The 22,535-nt window shown below is 58.1% G+C and overlaps 5 protein-coding genes across 5 annotated transcripts; all 5 read left to right on the forward strand.

Moving 5' to 3' along the window:
- Nucleotides 1–1,937: 1,937 nt before the first annotated feature.
- LBRM_32_3660 (conserved hypothetical protein) lies at nucleotides 1,938–4,160 on the forward strand (the record flags this gene model as incomplete). Its single annotated transcript, XM_001567666.2, has 1 exon — nucleotides 1,938–4,160. One exon carries the CDS (start codon nucleotides 1,938–1,940, stop codon nucleotides 4,158–4,160), a length of 2,223 nt encoding a protein of 740 aa, XP_001567716.1.
- A 1,081-nt stretch (nucleotides 4,161–5,241) lies between these two features.
- LBRM_32_3670 (putative chloride channel protein) lies at nucleotides 5,242–7,896 on the forward strand (the record flags this gene model as incomplete). The annotated part of the gene is made up of 1 exon (XM_001567667.2): nucleotides 5,242–7,896. The coding sequence occupies one exon, from the start codon at nucleotides 5,242–5,244 to the stop codon at nucleotides 7,894–7,896; it is 2,655 nt and encodes an 884-aa protein (XP_001567717.1).
- An 826-nt stretch (nucleotides 7,897–8,722) lies between these two features.
- On the forward strand, nucleotides 8,723–11,548 carry LBRM_32_3680 (conserved hypothetical protein; the record flags this gene model as incomplete). Its single annotated transcript, XM_001567668.2, has 1 exon — nucleotides 8,723–11,548. One exon carries the CDS (start codon nucleotides 8,723–8,725, stop codon nucleotides 11,546–11,548), a length of 2,826 nt encoding a protein of 941 aa, XP_001567718.2.
- Nucleotides 11,549–12,759: 1,211 nt separating this feature from the next.
- Nucleotides 12,760–14,562, forward strand: LBRM_32_3690 (conserved hypothetical protein; the record flags this gene model as incomplete). Its single annotated transcript, XM_001567669.1, has 1 exon — nucleotides 12,760–14,562. One exon carries the CDS (start codon nucleotides 12,760–12,762, stop codon nucleotides 14,560–14,562), a length of 1,803 nt encoding a protein of 600 aa, XP_001567719.1.
- Nucleotides 14,563–17,849: 3,287 nt separating this feature from the next.
- LBRM_32_3700 (conserved hypothetical protein) lies at nucleotides 17,850–19,667 on the forward strand (the record flags this gene model as incomplete). Its single annotated transcript, XM_001567670.1, has 1 exon — nucleotides 17,850–19,667. The coding sequence occupies one exon, from the start codon at nucleotides 17,850–17,852 to the stop codon at nucleotides 19,665–19,667; it is 1,818 nt and encodes a 605-aa protein (XP_001567720.1).
- Nucleotides 19,668–22,535: the final 2,868 nt, after the last annotated feature.

Below are 22,535 nucleotides of genomic sequence, written 5' to 3' on the forward strand. Positions count from 1 at the left end.
CCCTGCACATCTGCGATGTTCTTGGTGCCTCCTTATCTCTTGTGTCCTCCCCCTTTGAGCTCCATTAATATCTGCGCGTGTCCTGCCCGTCAAACCGATGTCTCTGAGTCTCTCTCGCCCTCGCGCGATCTCAACCTTTCTTTTGGTTTCACTGCGCCTTGGTGCCATGCGCGAGTGGAGACTCCAGTGGTCATGCACGCTTGCACTGCTGCTGCTGCTACTGCTGCTACCTTTCCTCGAACCACCGCATTCGCCGGTGCGTTGACGTGCCATGCTGAAATTCTTTCCTCCCTCGCTCCTCCTTTTCTGGACCTCAATTTCCTCTCGGCCGACACTGCAAGTGTCTACACCATATCACTCGTGTGCCCACACGTTTCCCCGCCCCTCTCTCTTTTTCCTTTTTCTCCACCCTGGCTACTCGCTCCCTTCCCTCCTGTAGTATTACGGTGTGCTGCTGTCGCGCAGCCACAGACACCGAGGCTCGCTTTTCCAAGACATCAGGAGCATGAAAAGCGGGACTTTGAGTTGCGCATTGGAGTTCTCTTTTTTCTTTGCTTGTTTGTCTTCTCCACCCTTCGAGTCATCAGCGGGAGTATTCTTTGACTGCGTTGACATGGAAAGCTCGCCTCCCCCCCTTTCCCCCTTTCATGAGCTGCACTATCGGTCGTCATCGTCGTACCAGTGAGGTGGTGATTGTGAGATAGCTGCGTTCAGCAATTGACCGTGCTAGACCGCGTCCGCCATCACCACCGCTCCAGCACCACCACATTTCTGTTCTCTTCGGTGGTCGTTCTACGTGCGCGACGTTCTGGCCTTTTCACGCCTGTGCACTTACGAATATCGTTTGCCCTCTTTTTCTGCTTTCCTGAGCACTTTCGCGGTGCCCCCGAACACGTTCTTCTTCGCTCTCTTCGCCCCACGCACGCAGGCAGCCACCGACACGCACTTTTTCTGGCGTTACGGACGTTCTGTCTGTCTGTCCATTTCATCGAGCTTGTGTTGCTGGTTCGTCTTCGACCCCTCTGCTTCATCTCACTCTCATTCGTTGTCTTTCTCTCTCTCTCCCCCTCCCTTTTCGCTGTGGCGTAACGTGGCGTGAGGGTTTTTTCGTTTTCGCGCTTCTACTCTCTTCCTCTCTCTTCTTGGGCTGCGCTGATTACAACAGAAGAGAAAGAGAGAGAGAGAGAGGCGCTGCGGCAGACCAAATTGTGAGCTTCTCGACCACCACTGCCGCTACTGTCGTCCCTTCGTCGGTGCATCTCTTCGTGTGAGTCGCGCCGTCACCTTTTCGTTTTCTTCGCGTTGAGCTTCGACCCTTCACTGCCACTCCTCCTCTTTTTTTCGTTCTGTGTGCGTGCGCGTGCGCTACCGCTCTCCCTCTTTCTCTGTTGTCACCCATTAACGACTCAAACTAAGTGACAGACTCCTGATCGTGCCGTCAACGACGTGGCCAGGGGTGCAGAGACGGCGAGTGAGCCGTATCAGCACATTTCACTTTTATCGTTCGTGTTCTCAGAGCCTTCTCTTTCCTCTTCGGCCACCGCCCTCCTCCCCCTTTCCCACCTCAGCAGCACATACCCGCAGAACATAAATTTAAAGCACTCCAACACACACCCGCAGCCCATTCCGGGTTCTCCTTCCCTGCTCGACGCCTTCGCTTTTTTCTTTTTAATTTTTTCATCGCCTCACCTACACTCAAGCACCCCCCGCGCACGCCGCAGGGAAAAGCGATGTTGCGTCATCTGCGCATGGCTTCAGTCACAAAGAAGCTCCCCAGGTCGGAGGGACAGCTCTTTGGTATGATCCAGGAGTGGTGCCGTCCTCTCTATCGCTACCGCATACCGCATACCCCGACACCTCGTGACCGCGTGTGCACATGCGCCTACCCGCTCTACACCTTGCGTTCCTCTCGACGCTCTCCGTATGACGAGCCAACAATGTACGCGTCAGTGCACGAGACAATTTATGCGACCGGTGCTGACGCGCCATCCACCGGCGACACCCCCGCATCCTCTTGGACGTCGTCTGGTTGCCTCTCGCCTGTCTACACCTCGACCACAACCACCGCGACAGGCGGCGTAGCCACCTCATCTTTCCTTTCCTCATTCCGAGGGCTGCCATCCCTGCGCGCCCGCTGGGCTGTGCGGCGACGAGGATTACGTCAGGTTGCTGTTCCCCCGACCACCCCAGCAGCAGCACCCCCGCAATCGTCCGAAAGGTGTTATCGGTGCGACATATGCGACGGTCTGCAGGGCCGCGCAGAGGCGAGCAACAGCGCGCTGGCAACTTCTGGCGGTTCCGTTAGTGCTGGTATCAAAACGACAGCGCACCCAACCACAGCAACCACCACGTTGTCAGCTGAGTGGAATGAAGAGGACGAGGCTGGGGAGACTACTGGTGTCACGGCGGATTCGCCTGACAGCAGCATGGACGAGCGCTACGGTTACACCATCTCCACCGACATCGCCAACACTGCCATGGAGGACGCCGACGTGGCGGAGCTGCGCCACCTGGACCCTTTCCATGTCGAGGTCTTTGGAAGACCGTTATCGTCGGCGCTCATAAAGCGAATCGTACGGGAAGTGCAGGCACAACTCACCCGATGCGGCCTGCGCAAGCGAGACGCCTCGCGGTACGCTGCTCAGGCAGCCCTCAACAGCGAGATGAGTCTCCAGACGTACAAACTGTGGGTGCGTCAAGAGTCGCATCGCATTCGTGAGAGACGGCGGCGGCTCACAACGCCTGCCGCTGCCATTGAACCTCCTTCATCGAAGTCTCAGCTCACGGTTGCATCGTCCGCGGTGATTATCAAGGGCAAATTGGACGCGCTCGACACCGCCTCCTACCTCGCTCGCTATGCAATTGCCGCCTACGGGTTGCCCTTTGAGCTTAACTACTTTTCTAGTCTGCGTGAGCTGGCGAAGCTCATGGCAGAGCCCCACCGGCGCTACGTCTGCGCCAACTCTGAGGAGCAACTGGAGTCAATGCGCCGCATGTTGCAGGGCGAGGAGCCAGATGCGCTGCTCGAGTGCGTGGCAAGTCGCTACTCGCTCCGCATAGGTCAAGCTTGCTGGTCAGTCTTTCTAGACCATGCTGCGCACCGTGTCGTGCTCACTTTCCGCGGCTCTCTGACACTGGCAGACATCGTGGTCGATGTGACAGAGGGCTACGCCAACGTTGTGCTGGAGCGCACCCCTTTGGATGGTGCGGTGGCGGCCACTGGCACAGACGCGTCGCAGCGACTGTGCACCGCAATCCCGCTTGGTTTTTACGAGTCGGTCGTCGAGGCGGGCGCTCAGCTCCTCCCTGTCCTGCGTACGATCCACACCCAGTACAGCGATTACGAGCTCTGCATCACTGGACATTCTCTGGGCGGCATCCAGGCCTCTCTCTTTCACCTCCTCTACTGTGGGCCGTGGCGTGCGACGCTGCACTCGTCAACGACGCTGCTGCGCCGAGCAAAAGCGCTCACGTGTCCCTCTTTGTTGCCTTCGGCCCCACCTTCTCCCTCTGCAGCGATCTTGTCTGGCAACATCGAAACCACAAAGGCCAGCACTGCCGCGCACGTGCCCTTTACCAAAATAGTTACTTGCACGTTTGGTGCTGCCCCGGTCGTGGAGCGGCGCGTCGTGCCGCTGCTGAATGCGTGGCTGCGCCAGGAGGAGCACCGATCTGGAAGTCGTCTCGTGACCTTTAGCAACGGCATGGACGTCATTTGCAGGCTGCAGTTGCGGTCGCTTCAGGACGTCTTTGTGCGGCAGTACGCGCGGCCGACGGAGGAGAGCTTGTTTGCCGGCGACAAGGCTGCTGGTGATGACACCGGCGCTGCGACGGCAGCGCCGGTGTCAGACAAGTCAGTGCCTCTCCTCGCGATTCCTGGGTTGTTGTACAACATGACGTCGGGGACGCGCCGGCGCCATCTCCTTGCTGTTCCGCTCACTGCCACTGCAGTGCGAGAGCAGGTGATCCTTATTCCCGAAGCGGTCTTGCACCACTATCCCTCGCTCTACTTGCGCAGTCTTAACGACCTGCTGCGTCGGTATGGTGCTAAGTGGCAGTCTATGTACGAGGCCGCCGCGACAACGCCGACTGCAACGGCAACAGCAGCCGCTGCAGCAGTGCCAACAGACCACTCCTTACAGGGGAGCCAGGGCGAGTGAGGGGTGTGGGTGTGTGTGGGCTGAGAGAAGAGGGCTCGCAGGGCCCAGCAGCACTCCGGCCCACGCCCTTACCTCCTTTCTTTTCATAGCGTCTTTGTTGCCGCTGCCGCTGTGTGTGTGTGTCGCATTTCCTACCTCTTCCTCTTAACATTTTTTTTTTCTCTTCATTTGTATAGTCTCGCTTTCGCTCTTCATTTTTCAAGCTTTCCTCTCACACTCTCCTCGCTTCCACTCTTGATGTCGGGCCTTTAGCCATCACAACGAAGTAGCGCGAGTACCATAGGAGACAGGGGAGGGGAGGGAGCCGATAGTGAACTGCAAGCGTTAGACCGACACACACCCTCCTCCCCGATCCAGGACCCGAGCGTGTACCGGCAAGGGAATGTTGGGACGGTAGAAGCGAGAGTGAGCAGCGAAAAAGGTGCCGTGTCATCACAGGCGCAAGCACTCGCCGCCCGCCCTCTTTGCTGTGCATCTTTCTAAGCTTTCTGGCGCGCCTTTTATGCGGCCCAGTTGGATGTATCTGCTGCTTACTCCTTCCCCCTTTTCGTTTCCTCCGTTCTCGTTGAACTCCCTCTCCCCCTCTCTCTTGCGCGCACCCATGCTAAACCTCTGTTGATGCAGTGCACGGCGCTGTTTCGCTTCACATTATTTCTCCCTTTGTTTCACTCTTTGCCACGCCATCTTGTGTGGGTGGATGCCGAGTGATCCTTCTTTTCCCCCTACATGCACCAGCTGCTCCCGCCACTGCTCTCCTCTCAGTACACTCTGCCCTGCGGTCGCGTCTTGAACACGTGACTTGGCGTCTTCCCTTCCTTTACCCGGAGGTGCTGCTCGTTGCGCTCATTCTCTCGTCTCTGAGTTGGCTGTTCTTGAAAAATTGCAGAAGTCCCTGTCGTCGTGACGGACAAGAGCCGCGCCAGTGCCTCGAACGAGCCCACCGTAGGCAGTAGTGGTAGTGGTAGCCCCTTCCCTACACTTAGCTCAGCCTCCGCTATCGGGGTCGCCGTCCTCGTCCATAACGTGGCGCCAGTGTGTTTTTTCACGAGCGTGCTTTTTCAGATCCCTGGCGACAGCAGGTATGAGTGCACGGTACGGCACTGCTGGCTCTAGCGGGGTACTTGACACGCCGTCCGCTACCTGCCGCAGGCGAGAGGCGGACGCAGCGACGGCTGCCTGGTTCTACGAGCTTAGGAGGGAGGTGGAGGAAGCCGGGGACGCCGCGGTAAATCGTTCTCGAGCGCCACTGTTTGAGAAGGCCCACCGCCCGCACGTGTTTACCGCAGAGGAGCGGCGGCGCATGGATTGCTATGAGAGCATTGATTACGCCGAGGGTCAATCCCTCGTTCACCGCGTCAGTACTACTCGCCAAAGTCAGACGGACACGCAAGGGTGGCTGCGTCTGGCGATGTTTATCTTGATCGGCCTCGCCGTTGGCGGCTGGTCCCTTCTGCTGCTTCAGACACTAGACTACCTTGCGGAGGTGAAGCTGAATGCGGTGCAGGGGGTGGTGCGCAGCCGCAACAGTACTTATTCGCTGTTTAACGAGTCTAGCTTCTACATGTCGTCGCTGCGGAGCTCTGGAAACAAGAGCGGTGACGACGGCAGCACTGCGATAGTGCTGCGCACGATATCGTGGTCAGCGCTGCTACGCGGATGGATGCTGTACACGATGTGGGGCATGCTGATGGCGCTTCTGTCGTCTCTCTGCTGCCTTGTCATGCCGAGCGCCGCTGGCAGCGGTATCCCGGATGTTATGGCGTACCTCAACGGCGTCATGTTCCCGCGCATCTTCAACGTTCGGAATCTGGTGATCAAGTCGCTCTCGTGCATCCTCGCAGTGAGTGCCGGTTTGCCAGTGGGAATAGAGGGGCCTATGATTCACATGGGGTCGCTTATTGGAGCCGGTCTCCCCACCGGCCGCAGCCGCTCTCTGAGGTGCAGCGCCACTTCCTTCTTTGATCAATTTCGAAATCCGCGCGATGGGCGTGACTTCATCTCCGCCGGCGCCGCTTGTGGCTTGACGAGCGCCTTTTCGAGCCCTCTGGGCGGGATGTTGTTTGTCATGGAGGAGATGGCGACTCATTTCTCTGTACGTTTGGCGTGGCTCGTGTTTCTCTCCTGTCTCTCGTGCATGTGGATCATTCAGTCGTGCAACTCCTTTCTCTCCGGCTGGCATTTCCTCGATCGATCCGCCATGGCATTCGGTAACCTGCGTGAGGCCTCCATCGCGATGTTCTACATCGACACCGTGCCAGAGAACACGGTCCCCTTGTACACGTACACGTTCATTCCTACGGTGACGGTGGCAGTGTTGTCTGGCCTCTTGGCAGTGGCTTACACGATCAGCAGCATCTGCTTCTCCCGTTGGCGCTCGCGCTACCTCTTCCCCACAGCGCTGTACCGCGTGCTGGAGCCGTGCGTATTCGCATCTCTCTTTGCCACAGCCTGCTACGTGTTGCCCCTCTTCACACCATGCGTGCCGACCCCACAGCCGACGCGCGAGAAGAAAGAGGCCCTACACGTGGAGCTCTTCACCGCGTTCTGCGCGCAGCCGGAAACAACCCATCACCCGCTCGCCACCCTCACCATGACTAGCCCTTACAACCTGCTGCGCCTCTTGTTCTCGCGCCACTCCGCGGGGCTCTTTCCTGCTTGGTCACTTCTCCTGCATCTCTCGATTTACATGGTTGGTTCCAGCTACGCTGGCGGCATGTTCATCTCCTGCGGCACCGTAATCCCGTCGCTGCTCATCGGCGCTGTCGAGGGGCGCCTTATCGGGGTTCTCTTTCAGCGCCCGGTGTGGGCGGACGAGGGCGTGGTTGCCCTTATCGGGGCTGCCGCATACTTTGCCGGCATCTCCCGCCTTACCTTCGCCCTTGTCGTCGTCGTGATGGAGTTGACGGCGGATGTGTCGCACATTACGTGTCTCATGCTCGGTATCCTGCTCGCTAAGGGCATCGCGGACAAGTGCTGCCATTCCTTTTACCATGCCTCGTTGGAGGTGAAGGCAGTCCCCTTCCTTGAGGCCCAGGCGAGCATGCACCTACTTGACACATACACCGCCCGCGACATCATGACGACCCCGGTTAAAGTACTGGAGACGATGGACACGGTTCTGCACGTGCTCGAGGCGCTGACCATGACACGGCACAATGCCTTTCCTGTCGTGCGAGTCGGTGAGGCGGACCAAACCTACGAGGGCATGATTACGCGCGCACAGCTTCAGCTGCTACTCTGGGTCGTGTATCTGCGCCAGATAGATGATGTCGCAGAGGTACTCGTCGACAATGAAGGTAATGCCAATGACGAGGCAGACAGCGTTGACGGCGCGACCGATGCGCGGAGCGGGTCGGCATCGGAGCAGGCCAGTTCTGAGAGCCTCATTCAATCCCACGTCACAGCAGCTGACCTGAAACGTGTGCACGAGTTTGTTTTCTGGAACCGCCTGCCGAGCATTCCCATGATGGAGTACCTGCCACTGTCTACCATTCGCTCGTACATAGACCTTCGTCCGTACGTGGACAGCAGCGCACCGTACGTGCAGCAAGGCGTTTGCGTCTCCAGGGCGTACTACACCTTTCGCCACTTGGGACTCCGCCACCTGCCGGTGCTTGATCGAAGACAGCAGGTGGCTGGGATACTCACCAGGGTGAGCTTTGTGGGCGACCGACTCATGGAGAAGGTTGGTGCACGAGCCGCTGGCGACTTTGTGGACACCGAGTGGAGAAGGTGATCATGGCAACGAGTGGACCGAGGAGCAGCAGTAGCAGTGCCACGGTTCCCTTAAGTGTCGTGGTCGTTCCCATCCACTCCCCCCCTTGCATCTCCTGCGCTGCTGTTCAGAAGATAAAAATGTTTACTGTCATCTTTTCTCTTGTGTGCTGCTGCTGTTGCTGCCTGTATGCGTTATCGCCTATTCCCTCATGAAGGCCATGTGACGGCGCCAATACCTCCACGCCCTGAGGCTTGTAGGCAGGGTTTGTGCGCTGAGCAATTCCGGCCTGGCACGCTGAGTGGAAGAACAGAGTCGAAGAGCGGGAGAGGGAGGGGGGGAGAGGGGAGAAGACTGTATGGAGTCACCTCTGGGGAGCGAAATGGGGGTGGGGTATTGAAAGCAGCGGAGCAAGTAAACTCCCACCCCCCAATGGCAGACCCCTGATGCCGGTACCCCTCACGACTTCGTGTCTCTTCTTCTCATTACCACTGTGTGGGCTTGCGTGCGCGGTTGTGGTGCGCGCCCTACGCAGTGGGCTCGCCGCTGAGCCTCCTCCTTATCCGCGTCTCTAACTTGCTTTTTTTCTGATGTGCACACTTTTGCTCTTCTTCCACCCCCCTCCGCTCCTCCTTCACTCTCTTCCCGCCGTCTATGCTGACTGTGATGTTTTCCTCGTCTCCGTCTTCGCCCTCGTCTTGTGTGGCAGTGAGATGACCACAAAGCCACCGAGCGCACAAAACACGCGTGAGGACGACGGCCACCTTCACTGACGTTGTGAAGGGGTTAGACACGCAGTGACGTAGTTGCTCCCTTTCTTGTCCTGCTTTTCCCCAACCTGACGGCGATGCTACGCGCCTGTGGTATCACCGCATTTCTCACGCCCTCGCCTCCTCTTACACTTTCGTCGACACCGTGCTCGGATGGCGCTCGGCTGAGTGCTGAGGCGGCAGACCTCGTCACGACACCGGTAGGGTGCGCCGCCGGTGATCTCAAGAACGTACCAGAAGACTTTGTGGTGGTGGAGGTGGATCCGACAGGGCAGCGCACCGATGCAGAGGACTACAACTTTTTATCTGTGAGCCCATCAAGTCCACGATCCTGCGGTGCCGATGACCCGGTCGATAGGGGAGCCCAAGAGAACACCCTTTCCAGAGAGGAAGCTGCTCTCAGGTTACTACCACCCGTGTTGTCTCCGCAAGTCAAGCAGCCGGGGACAAGCTCGCGCTCTGTGCAGGCACTGCGAGACATGCTGACCGAACGCACCCCAGAACTGCAGCGCTACTTCGGGACTGTCGCCGAGATGGAGACGCGTGTGTCATCTGCCTTCACTCAAACGACACTCTCCCTGCTTCTTCGAGACATTCGCGCCGCTGCTCAGGGCAGCTCAACAGTGCAACACGATGCGGGGTCGACTACATCTTGTGCTGTAGCGGCGAGTCTGCCGTGGTGGAGAACGCCTGCGCTAATGCTCGGCCACTTCCCTGAGAAGCGAGAGCGGCAGCTGCTGCACTTAATGGTGCGCTGGCGCTTTCCACACCTCCGCTCCTGCGCCGACGCACCGTCGACGCCGTGTGCCACGGACGCTATCTTGTCAGGAGGTAATAACGCCTCTGTGATTTCGTGCTCCGTGGACTTGCATTATGTATTGTTTTGCGCAACGCTCGGGAATGACGCAGGGCTGTGCATAGCAAGGTGGTCAGTGGAAGCGCAGACAGCCCGCCAGGCGGGGAGCTTGAGTGACGAGATCCGCGCAGAGCTGCGTGAGCTCTTTAGCAAGGATGACAGTGAAGCTTGGTCTCGTTCTAGAGCGCGCATGAGTGCTGCAGCGAAGGGGGTCTGCTGCACCTCTTTCGATTCCCTGGCTGAAGCTATGCGACGGCAGCCACCGCATGAGGCAGTAATGAGCGCCACCGCGGAGTCGATGCCACTGGTTTCTAACAAGGATGTTCGGCGCCAGGTGCACGAGCTGCTTCGCCGCTTCTACCCGTTTGTGAGTTGCTACGTACGCGAGGGACGTGTGACCCTGCGCTATCGCACCCCACCAGACGATAGCAGCAGCAGCAGCGGCAGCGACAAGAAGCTGACGAGCAGTTCAACTGCGCGTCCAGTGAGCAGCACTGGCCCTGGTGGTGGGGCTCGACGCACCCGTGCCGAAATGGAGGACAACTCAGAAGACGCGTTGTCCTTGCTGGCTGCACCGGTGCTCCTTAGCGCCACTCCGGCATACGTACACATCGTTGTAAGGAAGCGGAACTTGGACACGGCGGAGATGCGCCAGTTGCTGGGCGAGTACTTCGCCGTGAAGGAGAGCTTCGTCTGCGTTGCAGGCATGAAGGATAAAAAGGCGGTGTCGGTGCAGAGGTGCTCTGTCCCTGTGGTCACCACAGGCGAGGCGCAGCGTCGCATACGTGCGCTCCTGACGAGCACGGCAGCTTTCCGACCCGTCACGCTGCGCTGGCCGGCAGACCCGCAGGAAAGCTATGCCGTGCTCCTTCGTGCGAGTGCCTCTAGCGCACCAGTGCATCTCGGGCAGCTCTCTGGAAACTGGTTCTCGCTGCGCGTTCGAAACGTGCGCTGGGCCAGCGAAGCAGATCTGAAGAGATGGGCAGCGCCACCACAGACGACTACACTTGAACACACGCCGCCGCCGTTCGAGAACGCGCAGCAGAGACGGGAGCTCCGAGCAGCCCTTCAGCATCGCTTCGCGAGGTGCGCAGAGGTGGGCTTCATCAACTACTTTGGTCAACAGCGCTTTAGTGAGACGGTCGAGCGCGTTGATGATCACACCGGCGTTCACCTCTTCGCCGGCAGGTGGGTAGCAGCAGTCCGAAGTCTGTATCGTGCGTGCCCCGATGTTTACAATGCATTCCCTGACAAGATGGAGGCGCGCTTCGTGTCAGGCAACTCGCGCGATGCGCAGGTCATGACGCACGCTCTACGGCAAACCTATCGCATGTACTTCTCCAAGTATCCGCTCAGCAGTGCTGATGTTCAGAAGGAGAGTGATGTGTGGACGCGTCTCTGCGAGAAGGCCATCACGGAGGGCGTGCCATTCTACCTCAGAGCCCTGTGGGTGCACGCAGGACAGAGTGTTTTCTTCAACCTCGTTGCCTCCTATGTGGTCTCCAGGGGCATGACAAGTGCAGCAGCAGCATCCCGCCAGAACGACTGCGGTGACCATCAGGCCGCTACCTCAGCGGCCTGCACAAACCCTGGCAGCAGCCCATCCGAGCGAGCATTCGCGCCGCTCTCACTTGACGTCCTTGCGAGCGTGCAGCTGCCGCTTGGCGGCTACTACGTGGATCGAGTCGTGGCGGACAGCACTCACCTCAGCGACTCCTCGTCGGCCGTTTTGTGGACGCAGTGGAAAGATGCAGCCATCCAGCACGCCTTACAGGAGCTTCGATGGACCTTGGCGCAAGCGTTTGAGCAGCGCCGCGTGGCTGGGGTGCCGGTGCCTGGTTCGTGGCGCGCACTAGTTGCACGTCCTACTGATGCTTCTCTGGACTGGGAAGCAGAAGCGAGCGCCGAGGCGCAACAAGGCGTCTGCCTCGATGGTGGCGCGGGCGAAGTGTACCACTCCGTGATGCGGCTTTCCTTTGTATTGCCCTCGTCATGCTACGCCACCGTCTTTCTGCGAGAGGTGCTGGGGTGCGACAAGTGGTGGTAATCACCTGCATCCTGGCTTCTACCAACGCGACAGGGAAGAACACATGAAGGCACAAAGTGGGTCGAGGGGCACATGCACGGGTCTACGACGAACGTTGAAGGGGATCGTCACTACTTTTCTGTAAACCCTATCCGCCATCCACGCATGGGCACACTACTTTGGTGCTGGAAGGTGTGTGCTGATCTTCAGTGATGTGCATCGCTCTCGCTTTCCTTCTCCTCCTTTCTCTTGAACTTTGCTCTCTCCACCACGCTTCCTGCTGTCGTTCCAGGATCTGGTGTCAGTACTGCCGGCGTTGCTGGGGTGGATATGTGGCTGAGCCGCGGATGGAGTGAGTGGTTGAGGGAAAGTGCCGTGGTGCCATCCTGCAACGACATACCCTCTCTACGGCGCTTTGCTGACTGTTCTACCGTTTTTCACCTCATTCGCTTAACCTTTTCATTTCTCCTGTCCATCCCCGCCCCCGACAGACAGACACACGTACATCGACGTAGATTAAACTCTTCCCGGTACCGCACAGAGGACTGAGTCCGCCTGTGCAGTTAATCCCCCTTTGCCTCGCTTTCTTCTGTCATTAGACACTGCGATCTGCTCCGCCCCCTTCGCCTCCCCCCTTGTCATTGAAGCAGCATGGACACTGCTTGCCTCGGTTGTTGTTCTCTTCTTCATCTCGATCGATTTGCGAGAGGGACAAAGTCGCCTGCGCTTGGCACACCGAGTCAGTGGCCCAGCCATTTTGAGGAAGGGGGGAGTTGAGCCCATTCGTGGCGTGTGTGCGCCGTTGCCGAATCACGTCTGAAGGGCAAGGGCGTTTTGCCAAGAATTCATTATGCGCGTCAAAACCTCCTTGTGCGCGTGCCAGGTGTGCATCGCTTCTCTTATCGACGCCTGTTTTGGTGCCTTTGAGGTGTGCACATCGGCTTGAATTGTTTTCCTTTGGTGTGCGTTTTCCCTTTCCTTCTCCTCCGCTTGTACGCACCAACACAGATGAGCCGGGAGAAAGGGTGAGCAGGTGATTTGCTCCGCACTCTCCTCCTCTTGCACAACATCATTGAGCAGCTCCACGCCCCCCTCCCCCCTACACACACACACACACATCCACACACGCACACCCACACCGGTGCATTTCTGTTGCCCTCTACTCTCCATCCGCCTCCCTCTCTCCTCTTTTCCCTCTCGACGCACCCCGTGAGGTAGCGCAGACGTGCAGGATGGATGTAGGACGCGAGGGCCACTCGGGCCTTTATACCATGCACTTCTCCACAGTGTTCCCAGTGGAGAAGGCGTCACAGGAGAAGGCAAGCAGCACCGCGACGAACTTGTCCTTTTCATCCTCGCCACCGGTACCGGCGTCCTCCGAGGAGGTCAAGCCTAGCGCGAGCGGCACCCCGGGCTGCTCTCTCTCCCAGTTCAGTCAATGGCACATGCTGATCCGCGTGGACGTGGAGAACGAAATGTTCTTTGTGAAGGGTGACGCCAAGGTGTTCTCGCCAACGCCTTCGCTGACCAGCGGGATGGCGCGCGGCATCAACCGCGATGGCACACCCACGCAGAGCTCGACGTCGCCGGACGGCATCCCGATTGTGCCTGTGCATCAGAAGGATCGGCGGTGCAGTGTTTCTATTGGGAGCTACTATCGTCAAGTCGAGGGTCTCGAGGCTGCAGGGACAGCACCGTCGTCATCCATGCTCGGTTTGGAGGTGCGGATGCCACGACTGGAGGCGGCTGTGTTGGGGATCGCGAGGCCGGAGATGCTGACGGACGTCGTGCTGAACTGCTCAGGACACAAGTCCTGCGGGTGGTACATGGGCGCAGTAACGGTGACGGCGGAAGGGAAGGCGGTAGTGACGCCGCAGACGATTCGGTTCCTACTGAAGCCCTTCTACGGTCACCGATGCGCGCAGTGCCTCGACCCTGTCTACGCCATCGGCTACACGTGCGAGCACTGCCAGGTGCCCCACTACTGCTCTCGGGAATGCATGAATTCGCACATGAAGCGGCATCACAAGCTCCTGTGTCCGCTGTTGTATGAGAAGTACCGCTTCCAGTCTGGTGAGGTGGTGACGGAGGTGCCGGATGGGTCGGCACTCGTGGCGTGGTGGCGCTGCCTCGAACACGGCACCTTTAGCGTGCTGGTGGACCCCAACAACTCTCTCGGCTACGCAATTGAGCTGACGCTGAACGTGCTCAAATCGACACGGCAGGAGGGTCTGCAGTACCGCCTGGTGTCGTCCACGGCACTGACGTCGTCGCCGCCCCAGGAGGAGGTGGCGCGGTTCGCCTGTGTGCTGCTGCGCGAGGTGAACCGCAGCGCTATACTGGTGGGCTGTGCGCCGCTCGCGGCGGCTTGCCTCGATTATCTCTACGTCTTCAGCCCAACCGCCGACTTCGCCATCCAGGCGCATATACTCTTTTTCACCACCTTCCACTGCGAGGACCTCGACGTGCCGATCGACACCTTTGAGGAGTACGTCTCCTACGCACGTCCCCTCCACGCGCTGGCGTCGCTGCAGATCAACTACGCGCTCAAGAGCACGATTCCGGCAGAGTTCTGGCGTCGTGTGAAGGTTGCGAAGGACTCTATCGCCTCGCTGCTGGCGGTGACTAACGTCGTGCCCAGCGGCGGAGTGGAGGGACTGAGGGAGATCATCACAGCACAACAGCGCGACGCACTCATGATGCTGTCGCGCATTTTTGTGATGATGGCGGCGCGCGCGCCAGAGAGTGAGTGCCAGCGCTGGCTGGAGCAGGCGGAGCGCTGCCTGAGTCAGTGCCAGGATGGCCTGGCCGTGCCCAACTCCTGCGAGGTGGATGCGATGATATGCTTCCGCCGCGCAGCCCTCTTGCTTCTCTTCAAGACTGATGCGAAGACGGAGGAGGCCAAGGTGCAGCGGAAAAAGGGTGAGTCGTTCCTGAGGCTGCGTCAAAATCCCTCGTTTGACGCAACAAGCATGCAGCAGCAGAATGGCGTGGAAAAGGGTGAGCAGATCCAGGATGGCGTCATGAAGGCATAGGCGAGTCTAGCTAAAGAGAACGGAGGACGGGGAGATGGAGGCTGGCGTTGACCAATGGGTGACCTATCCAAAGAGAAGTGCATGGGCGGCGGCGAGGAAGAGAGGAAGGCAGCCGGCAGCAAAGGGCAACCAGCTATGCACGGATTGGGCGCAATGGATGAGGTGCGGTCAGGTGAAATGAATGACGAGGAAATTCGCCCCACACCCTCCTTCACCAGCTTTGTCTGCGCAGGCGACTTGTACGACCGATCTGTTTCCCCACATTTTCTTCTCTTGCCTCCCTTGTCTCTTCTCAATCTTCAGCTTGCACCTGAGTCTTTCGCCATATGTGCTCCTTTTACTCGCTGACTGGTGAGATTGTGTCGTGCCTCTTGCGAGTTCTGTGCTCCGGCGTTCACCTCGAACAGAGGCGGATGGTAGGGGTGTGAGGGGGGAGGGCGGAGAACGCTCTAGGCGGCAGGTGTTCTTCCTTACTCTTCCTCCTTTGCTATATAGTTTTTCGTGTGTTCACACTGCGTTGGTGGTGTTGGTGGCCGTTGGCGATGGTGCTCGTGAGCTGAAGAGCGCGCGGCTTTGTATAGGTGTGTGTTGAGGGGGCGAGTGAAATGTAAGAGGGAGGGCTAGTAGGCTACAGTGCGTAGAGCTCTGTGCCCCAGGACCGGATAGGGAGAGGGGAGCGGGAGAAGTGGTGGTGTGAGAGGGAGAGGAGGCACAGAAATGGAGCCCACGAGCGCGGAGGGGGGCTGGGTAGGAGAGCCTTGTGCATTTTTTGTTGAGCGAAGGGGGGCAACTGAATACCGGCGGAGATGGGTGCGGAGATACCTCGACGCACCCACACACCCACACGCAGCCTTGTAGGCCTCTTATTTTTTTCGTTCCGTTGTGTCTCACAACGGACCTCTACCGGGGTCGGTCTGCGAGCGTGTGTGTGTGTGTGGTGATGTGCGCTCCCGCTAACTCGGGGATAGCCCTCTCCACGTACATAGGGTGGACGTCAGAGAGCACTCGTGTTAATTTTTTTTTTCTCCGCTTCATGATCTCCACCTTCTCCCGCCCTCTTCCAACTATGTTGGGCACTTCTTCGCACTCCTGCCCTCTTTCCCTCCGCCTCTTCTCTCCCGCTCGTCTTCTTTCTTTGCGCATCTCAGTCCGCGCACACCCAGTGCGTTGTCTGTTGCTCTTGCTTCTCTTTTATTCCCGTCGCCTGTGTGTGGTTGTGTGTGTAAGGATTTTGTTTATTCTCACACTGGTCTTGGTTGTCTAGCTAAGTGCCACCTTTAAACAGCAAAGAAGAGAGACCCTGCACCGTGCAGTCGTGCCTGTTTCACCCTATCCCCCCCCCTTCTCTCTTGTCTTGTGAAGTGCACGCGTGTGCATATACGCATGTTTGTCTCTGTGCTTCTCTGCCAGTCTTCTCTCTCTCTCTCTCTCCACCTTCGTCCTAAAAAGGCCAAACGAAAAAACAAAACACGAGGAGTTACAGCGCATGCTACAAGAGCTGCGGAGTCGTCCTAATACCCATCTCCATCGCTCTACCTAGCCAGTGCCTCCCAAGCTGAATGCCGACTATCACGCAGCGGCTATTCCCGGTTCCCCCCTTCGAGTGACGATGAAGTCGAGCAAGAAGAAGGGGTGGTTGGACCGAGGTGTAGCCTCTCTCTCTCTCTCTCTCTTTACCGCTTGTATACCTCACATCCCTTACTTTCTCTTTCTCTCTGCGCTGCCTTTGCATATGCGAAGGCAGCGCTACACTCTTCCGCCTCACCTGAGTTCTCTTCCCTATACCTCGCCTCTTGAGTGAAGTTCCCGTGTAGGGGCAAGCGGTGCGAGGGTGGGGCTGGTCGTGAGTCGGTGGAAGGCGAGTTGGCTGCATCATCAATCTAGCAGCGACTGCTGCAGTCTTGACCTCCTTCAAGCATACAGGCACACATATGGTTTCATGGATACCTCATTTAAGTTCAGCGACAAAATGCATGGGCTCGTGCCTTACTCTCTCCTCCCTCCCCGTCGACCTCCGTGTGTCCCATTCTTTTCGCCTTTGCTCGCTCCGTATACATTGGCTTACTTGCTGCTCGAATTCACCTTGCGCCTGGCGCACGCGCACCCACACCCACACCCACATGCATATCCATTCATGCAGGCACACTGGCGACTGTACCTGCCCTGCTCTTTTCGTTTTCGTTTCTGCCCCTGTCAATCTGAGGGCCGGCATCCACTTGTTCCTCTACCCCCAGCAGGCATCAGCTCAGCGATTCCGCCTAACGACTCTCTATGTAGTGCGCGCTATTGCTCTTCTCGCTGCTCTTTTGCTCTCGCATTCTCACTCCCCATTTTTTCTAGGCTGTCTCTCTCCCTCTCTCTCTCTCTTGCAGTGCATGGTCGCCTTGGACAGTGGCTGCAGACGTTCATCGACGGGCCCCATGTCCTACTATCTCCTCGACTTGAGCACCTTCTTGTTCCTCCTCCACAGCCTGTCAGTGAGACGTCATTGCCGTTTGAAAGACGAAGAGAAGGAGAACTATTTCTGCCTCTTTTCTTCAAGGGGTTTTGATCTCGTACGTGCGCTCGCTCGCTCTCTCTCGGTGTTTGTGTGTTGATTGCTGGCCCGCAATTCCAGAGGCTCAGAGTTAGCGAGAAACGCCGGTGCCGCGCGCAAGCGCTTATTTTGACCCCCTTTTTTTTTGCGCACCTCGCAAGGCTTCTTTGCTCAGCTGCTCTTTAGCGTTTTTCACTGTCGCACTGCCGTTTGCCATCCCGCATGGGCCTCCTGTCCTATCACTGCTCGTGTGTTGGAGTCAGCCCCAACCATTCGAACCCCCGCTTACATCTCTTCCAGGCAAGACAGGAGCGCCGGAAAGATGTAGAACCCGTCATTCTCGTGAACACCGAGCAGAAGACCTACATGCCATCTCTAATGACCACCTTGAGTCATAAGTCTCGGTGTCAGCGGCACGGTTGCCCACACTCGCCGCATGGGATGATCTCACTATACGTATGGTACGGGTCATCAAGCCGATTCTCGTCTCTATACCTTCCCTCTTTTCCCCACACCTTCTACTCTCTCACGCCGGCGAAGGAAGCTAAGCCCTCTTCTTCCAAAAAAAAAATTTCCTCTGTGGATCTTGTTTCCGCATGGGGAGTTTCTTCCGTTGCTTGCACTTTTTCTAGTAGTGCCTCTTTCTGCGGTCAGGAGGTGCTTTGGACCACTTTGTTCGTGGACCACCCCCTTGCTTAGATTGACTACCAGCTTGCTTTCCCTCCATCTCTTTCTCTTGCCATTACTCTCAATGGCGTTTTCGCTACCCTCACGTGCGGCGGCGGCGGCGCTGCTTCTCATCCTGACCATACTGATTGACTGCGTCCTGTGCTCTTCTCCTGCGACGGTGGCGGTAGACGACGACCACCTGCCGAATCCCAGCTGGAGTCGCACCTGCACCTCCCCGTACGAGGTCTGCTCCACCATCGAGGTGTATCAGTACTGGGAGGAGAAGAAGAATCGCTTGAGTTTCACTGTGGATGCATTAATGAAAGACCCGAGCGAGAAGGGTGTGCTCACTGTGTGGATGGTGATGGATGACCCAGACATCAACGTAGCAAAGGGCATCTTTCGTGAAGGCATCAACGTCGTCATTGTGCACCCGCGCGGGTCAAGGGAAACGCCATCGTTTATGACGTGCGCCAATACGTCGAGTCCCTACAACAGTCAGTGCTGGATGTCTACGGCGTGTGCGACCGAGCTGGCGGCGGCAGCGAAAGCCAAGGACAATCCTCTGAACATGTCGCACTACTCAGCGGACCAGGCGGTGCACGATCTCAACTGGGCACTGCGCACCCTCGGCGATGGCCGACCCAATGTGGTGTTGGGCCAGGGCCTGAGCAGCATGCTGGCCATTCGTCTCCTGCAGTACCACAGCGATATCAAGGCAGCAGTGGTGCTGCTGGACTACGCGCACCCGCTCGTGTTTGACGTGTACAACTACTTCGGTGGCGGCGGCATGGATGCTGCCCTGCAGCACATCCTCGCGCTGTGCGATGACCAGGCAGCGTGTGTGGGACGACTGGGCGCCACTGAGGGGTCGTTGAACCGTCTTAAGGCGGTCATGGCTATGGCAAAGAAGGGCAAGCTCTCGTGCGCATCGCGGCTAAAGTGGACCGGCGGCAAAGGCGGTGGCGACGCCTTTGCAGGTGAGCTGCGTGCGGTACTGGCCCTGATGCTGCGGTACCCCGTCTACCCCTTTCTTGCAAGCAAGGCAGATCTGCTGAACTTGATCCCGTCGCTGCTGTACAGGGTGCAGCGCTGCAATAACAAGGATGTCGCGGCGCTCAACAAGCTCTTCGAATACTTGAGTGGCGCACGGAACTACGAATGCCCTGACAGTGTCACCCTGCAGATGCACTGGCTCGTGAACGACTTCCTTCAGGCAGCGCCGCCGACCAACGTTGACTCTTTTCGCAGCAAAGCAGCGGCGAGGCATCTGCTCCTACCTCCTTCCAGTGCGCTGTCCTCGTTTCACGCTGCCGCCGCCAAGTTCCCACGTCTTTCTCGCAGCGCTGCCTCGCAGGTGCTCCCGGTCAATGCTACACAGCAGGTTCTTTTGCTAACCGCCGACGTAGACGCACTGCTGCCCGAAGGTGCAGCCAGCCAGGTTGCCATGGCCTTTCGCCAGCTTGGGAATTCGGTTCAGCTGCGTCAGCTGCGAGGTATCGTGAACCAACCTGCCGCCGCCCTTACGCCGTGTCTGGTAAACAATCTGAAGATGCTCAAGGAGCGTGGCGTTTGGGCGGATCACGCTCAGTGCACAATCAATACCGCCCACAGGATCGACTTCATCAACGGTGCGACTGACGTCTACTACGGCACCGCTGACGCCTGGGACTTTGACAAGCCAAACACTGACGAGACAAGCGGAGATCGTGGTGACGACGATGGAGGCAAGAGAAGCCTGCGTAATTTGTGGCGTCTTGTTGCCCGCGTCCTGCTCGTGCTGATACTGCTCGTGGGCATTAGTGCCGGTGGCTACTTTGCTTACCACTATCTTGCGGCGAACGGCATCTTCCGTTATAGCCGCGTCAGCGACAACTTTTACGATAATCTGCACCAATAGAGGTGATAGCCGAGGGATCATCTCTCCGCACTGACACTGCGTGCGTCTCTTTTACCGATGCTTTCGTTTTTCAGCCATACACCTCGTTTTTCTCTCTCTCTCTCTCTCGCGCGCGCGTGCGCGCGCACTCACTCTCTATTCTCGAGCCGTTGTTGTCCTCTGCTGACGTGCCAGAGCGACACCTTCCGGTCGCTGCCTCCGTCTCTGGTGGTGTTTCCTTCGTGGCCTATCGTGCAGGACTACATTGGCTTCTGGGTGACACCGTATCACGGAGACGAAACATGCCGAATCCAAAAGAAGAAAGAAACACCAACAACAGCAGGCACTCAGTCTCCTGTGTGCATATGTGTGTGTGTGTGTGTGTGTGTGTGTGTGGTGGACAGCACCAGACCGGGGCCGCTCGTCTCCTCCGGTCTTTCTTCCGCATGCTGACACAGTGGCGGTGCCGGTGATCTCTTTGGGAGGGGGGGGGGCGTTTCCGCCGTAATCGCTTCTCTTTTTCACTGCGGTCAAAGAACGGATGCGACAGACGTGAGGATGAAGTCATCGCTTGCACACACTCATCTTACCGTCACCTCTGACCTTCAGTGCATGTCTGTTAATAGCTGGCTCCTGTGAAAGTCACATACATCTTCCCTTTTCTTCCGACTCGCTGTCGTGCGTACTCGCGTGACTCTGCTGTACATTGGTCACCCTGCAGATTGGGGGAATCGCTCCACAAACACTCCCCCCTTGGACATGCACGCATACCCATCTCTCTGTCACCATACAACTGCACCGATCAGCCTCACTCTCGTGGTGTTGTTCCTGTGGTGCTACGCGCTCACACTCGCGATCAGCTGCCCCTCATCGCAGCTTTCTTTTTTTGGGCACGCGTCTGTCGTTATTTCTCTCTCACCATCTATACCGCTTTAACCCATCCATTCACTGACACAAGCGCGCTCTGCACTAGAGGCCATTCATCGACGTTCGTGCATCACCTCACTAAAAGGCGCGCACTCCTCATCCCGGACACGTGGCTACTCATTTCACCACTGCTGCTGCTGCTGCTGCTGCCCATATCTCGATTCGCGACGCGTTTGACAACGGCGAGAGGAAATCTACAAAGTCCTCGCAGCCACCAGTGTAAAAGTGGTCGTCACCGCCCCTAACATGACCGGCGGCCATTTCCATCGGATCTGTTGCCTCTGTCGGCTTCAACGGTGCCCATAGTGTTGCTTTTTTTGGGCGTGCGCGGGGTGCGGCTTTACACAAGGTCGCACAGGCGCCGAGCACCACAGCTGGTGCATTGCCAGAGGATTCTGATATGCAGCTTGTTGAGGTCGATGTTGCTGTCAATCACCAATAGCGTAGCGCTGTAGCGGCCTGCTCATCGCTTCCCCATCCCACCTCCGCTTCACAAGATCCTTCATCCGTGCAGCAGCCGCATACTTCGGCTTCTTTCCTGCTGTCACCGCGGTGCACCCACTGCTGCTTCTGTTCGTGTTGCACTCGCCACCACCCAACCAAAGCGTGCAAGACGTCCGCTTCTCCGGCCCACGTGTCCGCCAGTGACATTGCGAAGTGGAAGGAAAAGCGCGAGTACCGGATGCTTGAGCGAGACATGCATGGGCTCCTCTCCGCTATCGACCGCGCGCTCTTGGCGGACTGAGCCACGCAAGCCTTCCTGCTCAGTCAACTTCTGATGCGCTCAAAGCAGCCCCAAAGCGTCATTAGTTCGGTAGAGCTGCCAGGCGGGGCCTGCACTTTGCTAAGGTGCTCGCTCGAACTCTCAGCTCGCTGAGCGTCGTTGGGGTGCAGTGCTAGCTCGACTAGGTGACTCCTGTGTATCCAATGGCGAAGGGCCTGCCGTTTCCGCTCCCGGGGTTACCGGAACTGTTGCCACAGGCATCCATGCAGGTGAAAGGGGACCTACCCGAGCTCATTGACCGTTGTGTTGTGCGGCGTCTGCTCGAACCAGCACTGCGTGCGTGCCAGGGTTGCTGACCGCCCTGCTCAGCTGTCTGGAAGAGTCCAAGACGAGCTTCATATACCGACGTGTCATGGCGCTGCTCGAATATGCTCAGACAACCCTCGCTCGCGGCACATTTGCCCCGTTGTCGTCCTTGTCGAGCCAACGCAACGGATGGGCAGAGCTGCGCGGTGGCCAGGTGTTGGCGGCGCACATGTGCGCTCTGATCCGTGATGCCTCGACGCTGCGCTGTCCTACTCTCAACGCCATGAAGGTCTTCATAGCACAGCGTGGCAGCCTGATGTCCAGCACTGCCGAGGGGACTGCAGAGGACGAGGCGATATTGTCGCCGACTACATTGACAGCGACCGCTGCACTGCCAGACTGGGTTGGTGGGGATGCGGCAACGATGGCGCCAGTGCTACTCACTTATCTGCAAGACACACAAGAAAAGACACATCGCTTGGCCCTTGACGTGCTCCTTACGGTGTGTCCACTGGCACCGGCGCACCGTGGCTACGCGAGTTCCTCTCCCCACCTTTCTGCGGCAGCGTTCGCTGATGGCAACACACGTAAGCTCACGAGTGGTCTTGTCGGCGTAGCACCGCCGCCATGTTGTAACAGTGGTGCCATCATCTCTTATGAGGTGAAGTCCCTCCTCGTGGCGGCGGCCGTGCAGCTGCTCGGCACGCGGTATGGAACACCGGGTGTAGCGTGGTGTATTTTTCAGTGGCTCACCGTCAACCCCGGCGCCCGCGGCTGCGCCAACGAGAATCCAGGCACGGACGACGACCCCTCGCCCAAAGCCTATGGCGGCAAGCACCACTGCGACGCCCTCAACGCCTCTGCATCTTCCCCCCTTGCGTAGAGTACGTGCAGGACATCACCTCCTACATTGTATCCCAGGGGTTCGACAT

Source organism: Leishmania braziliensis, chromosome 32, assembly GCF_000002845.2.
Source record: "Leishmania braziliensis MHOM/BR/75/M2904 complete genome, chromosome 32".
In the NCBI taxonomy this organism is placed as follows: Eukaryota; Euglenozoa; class Kinetoplastea; order Trypanosomatida; family Trypanosomatidae; genus Leishmania; species Leishmania braziliensis.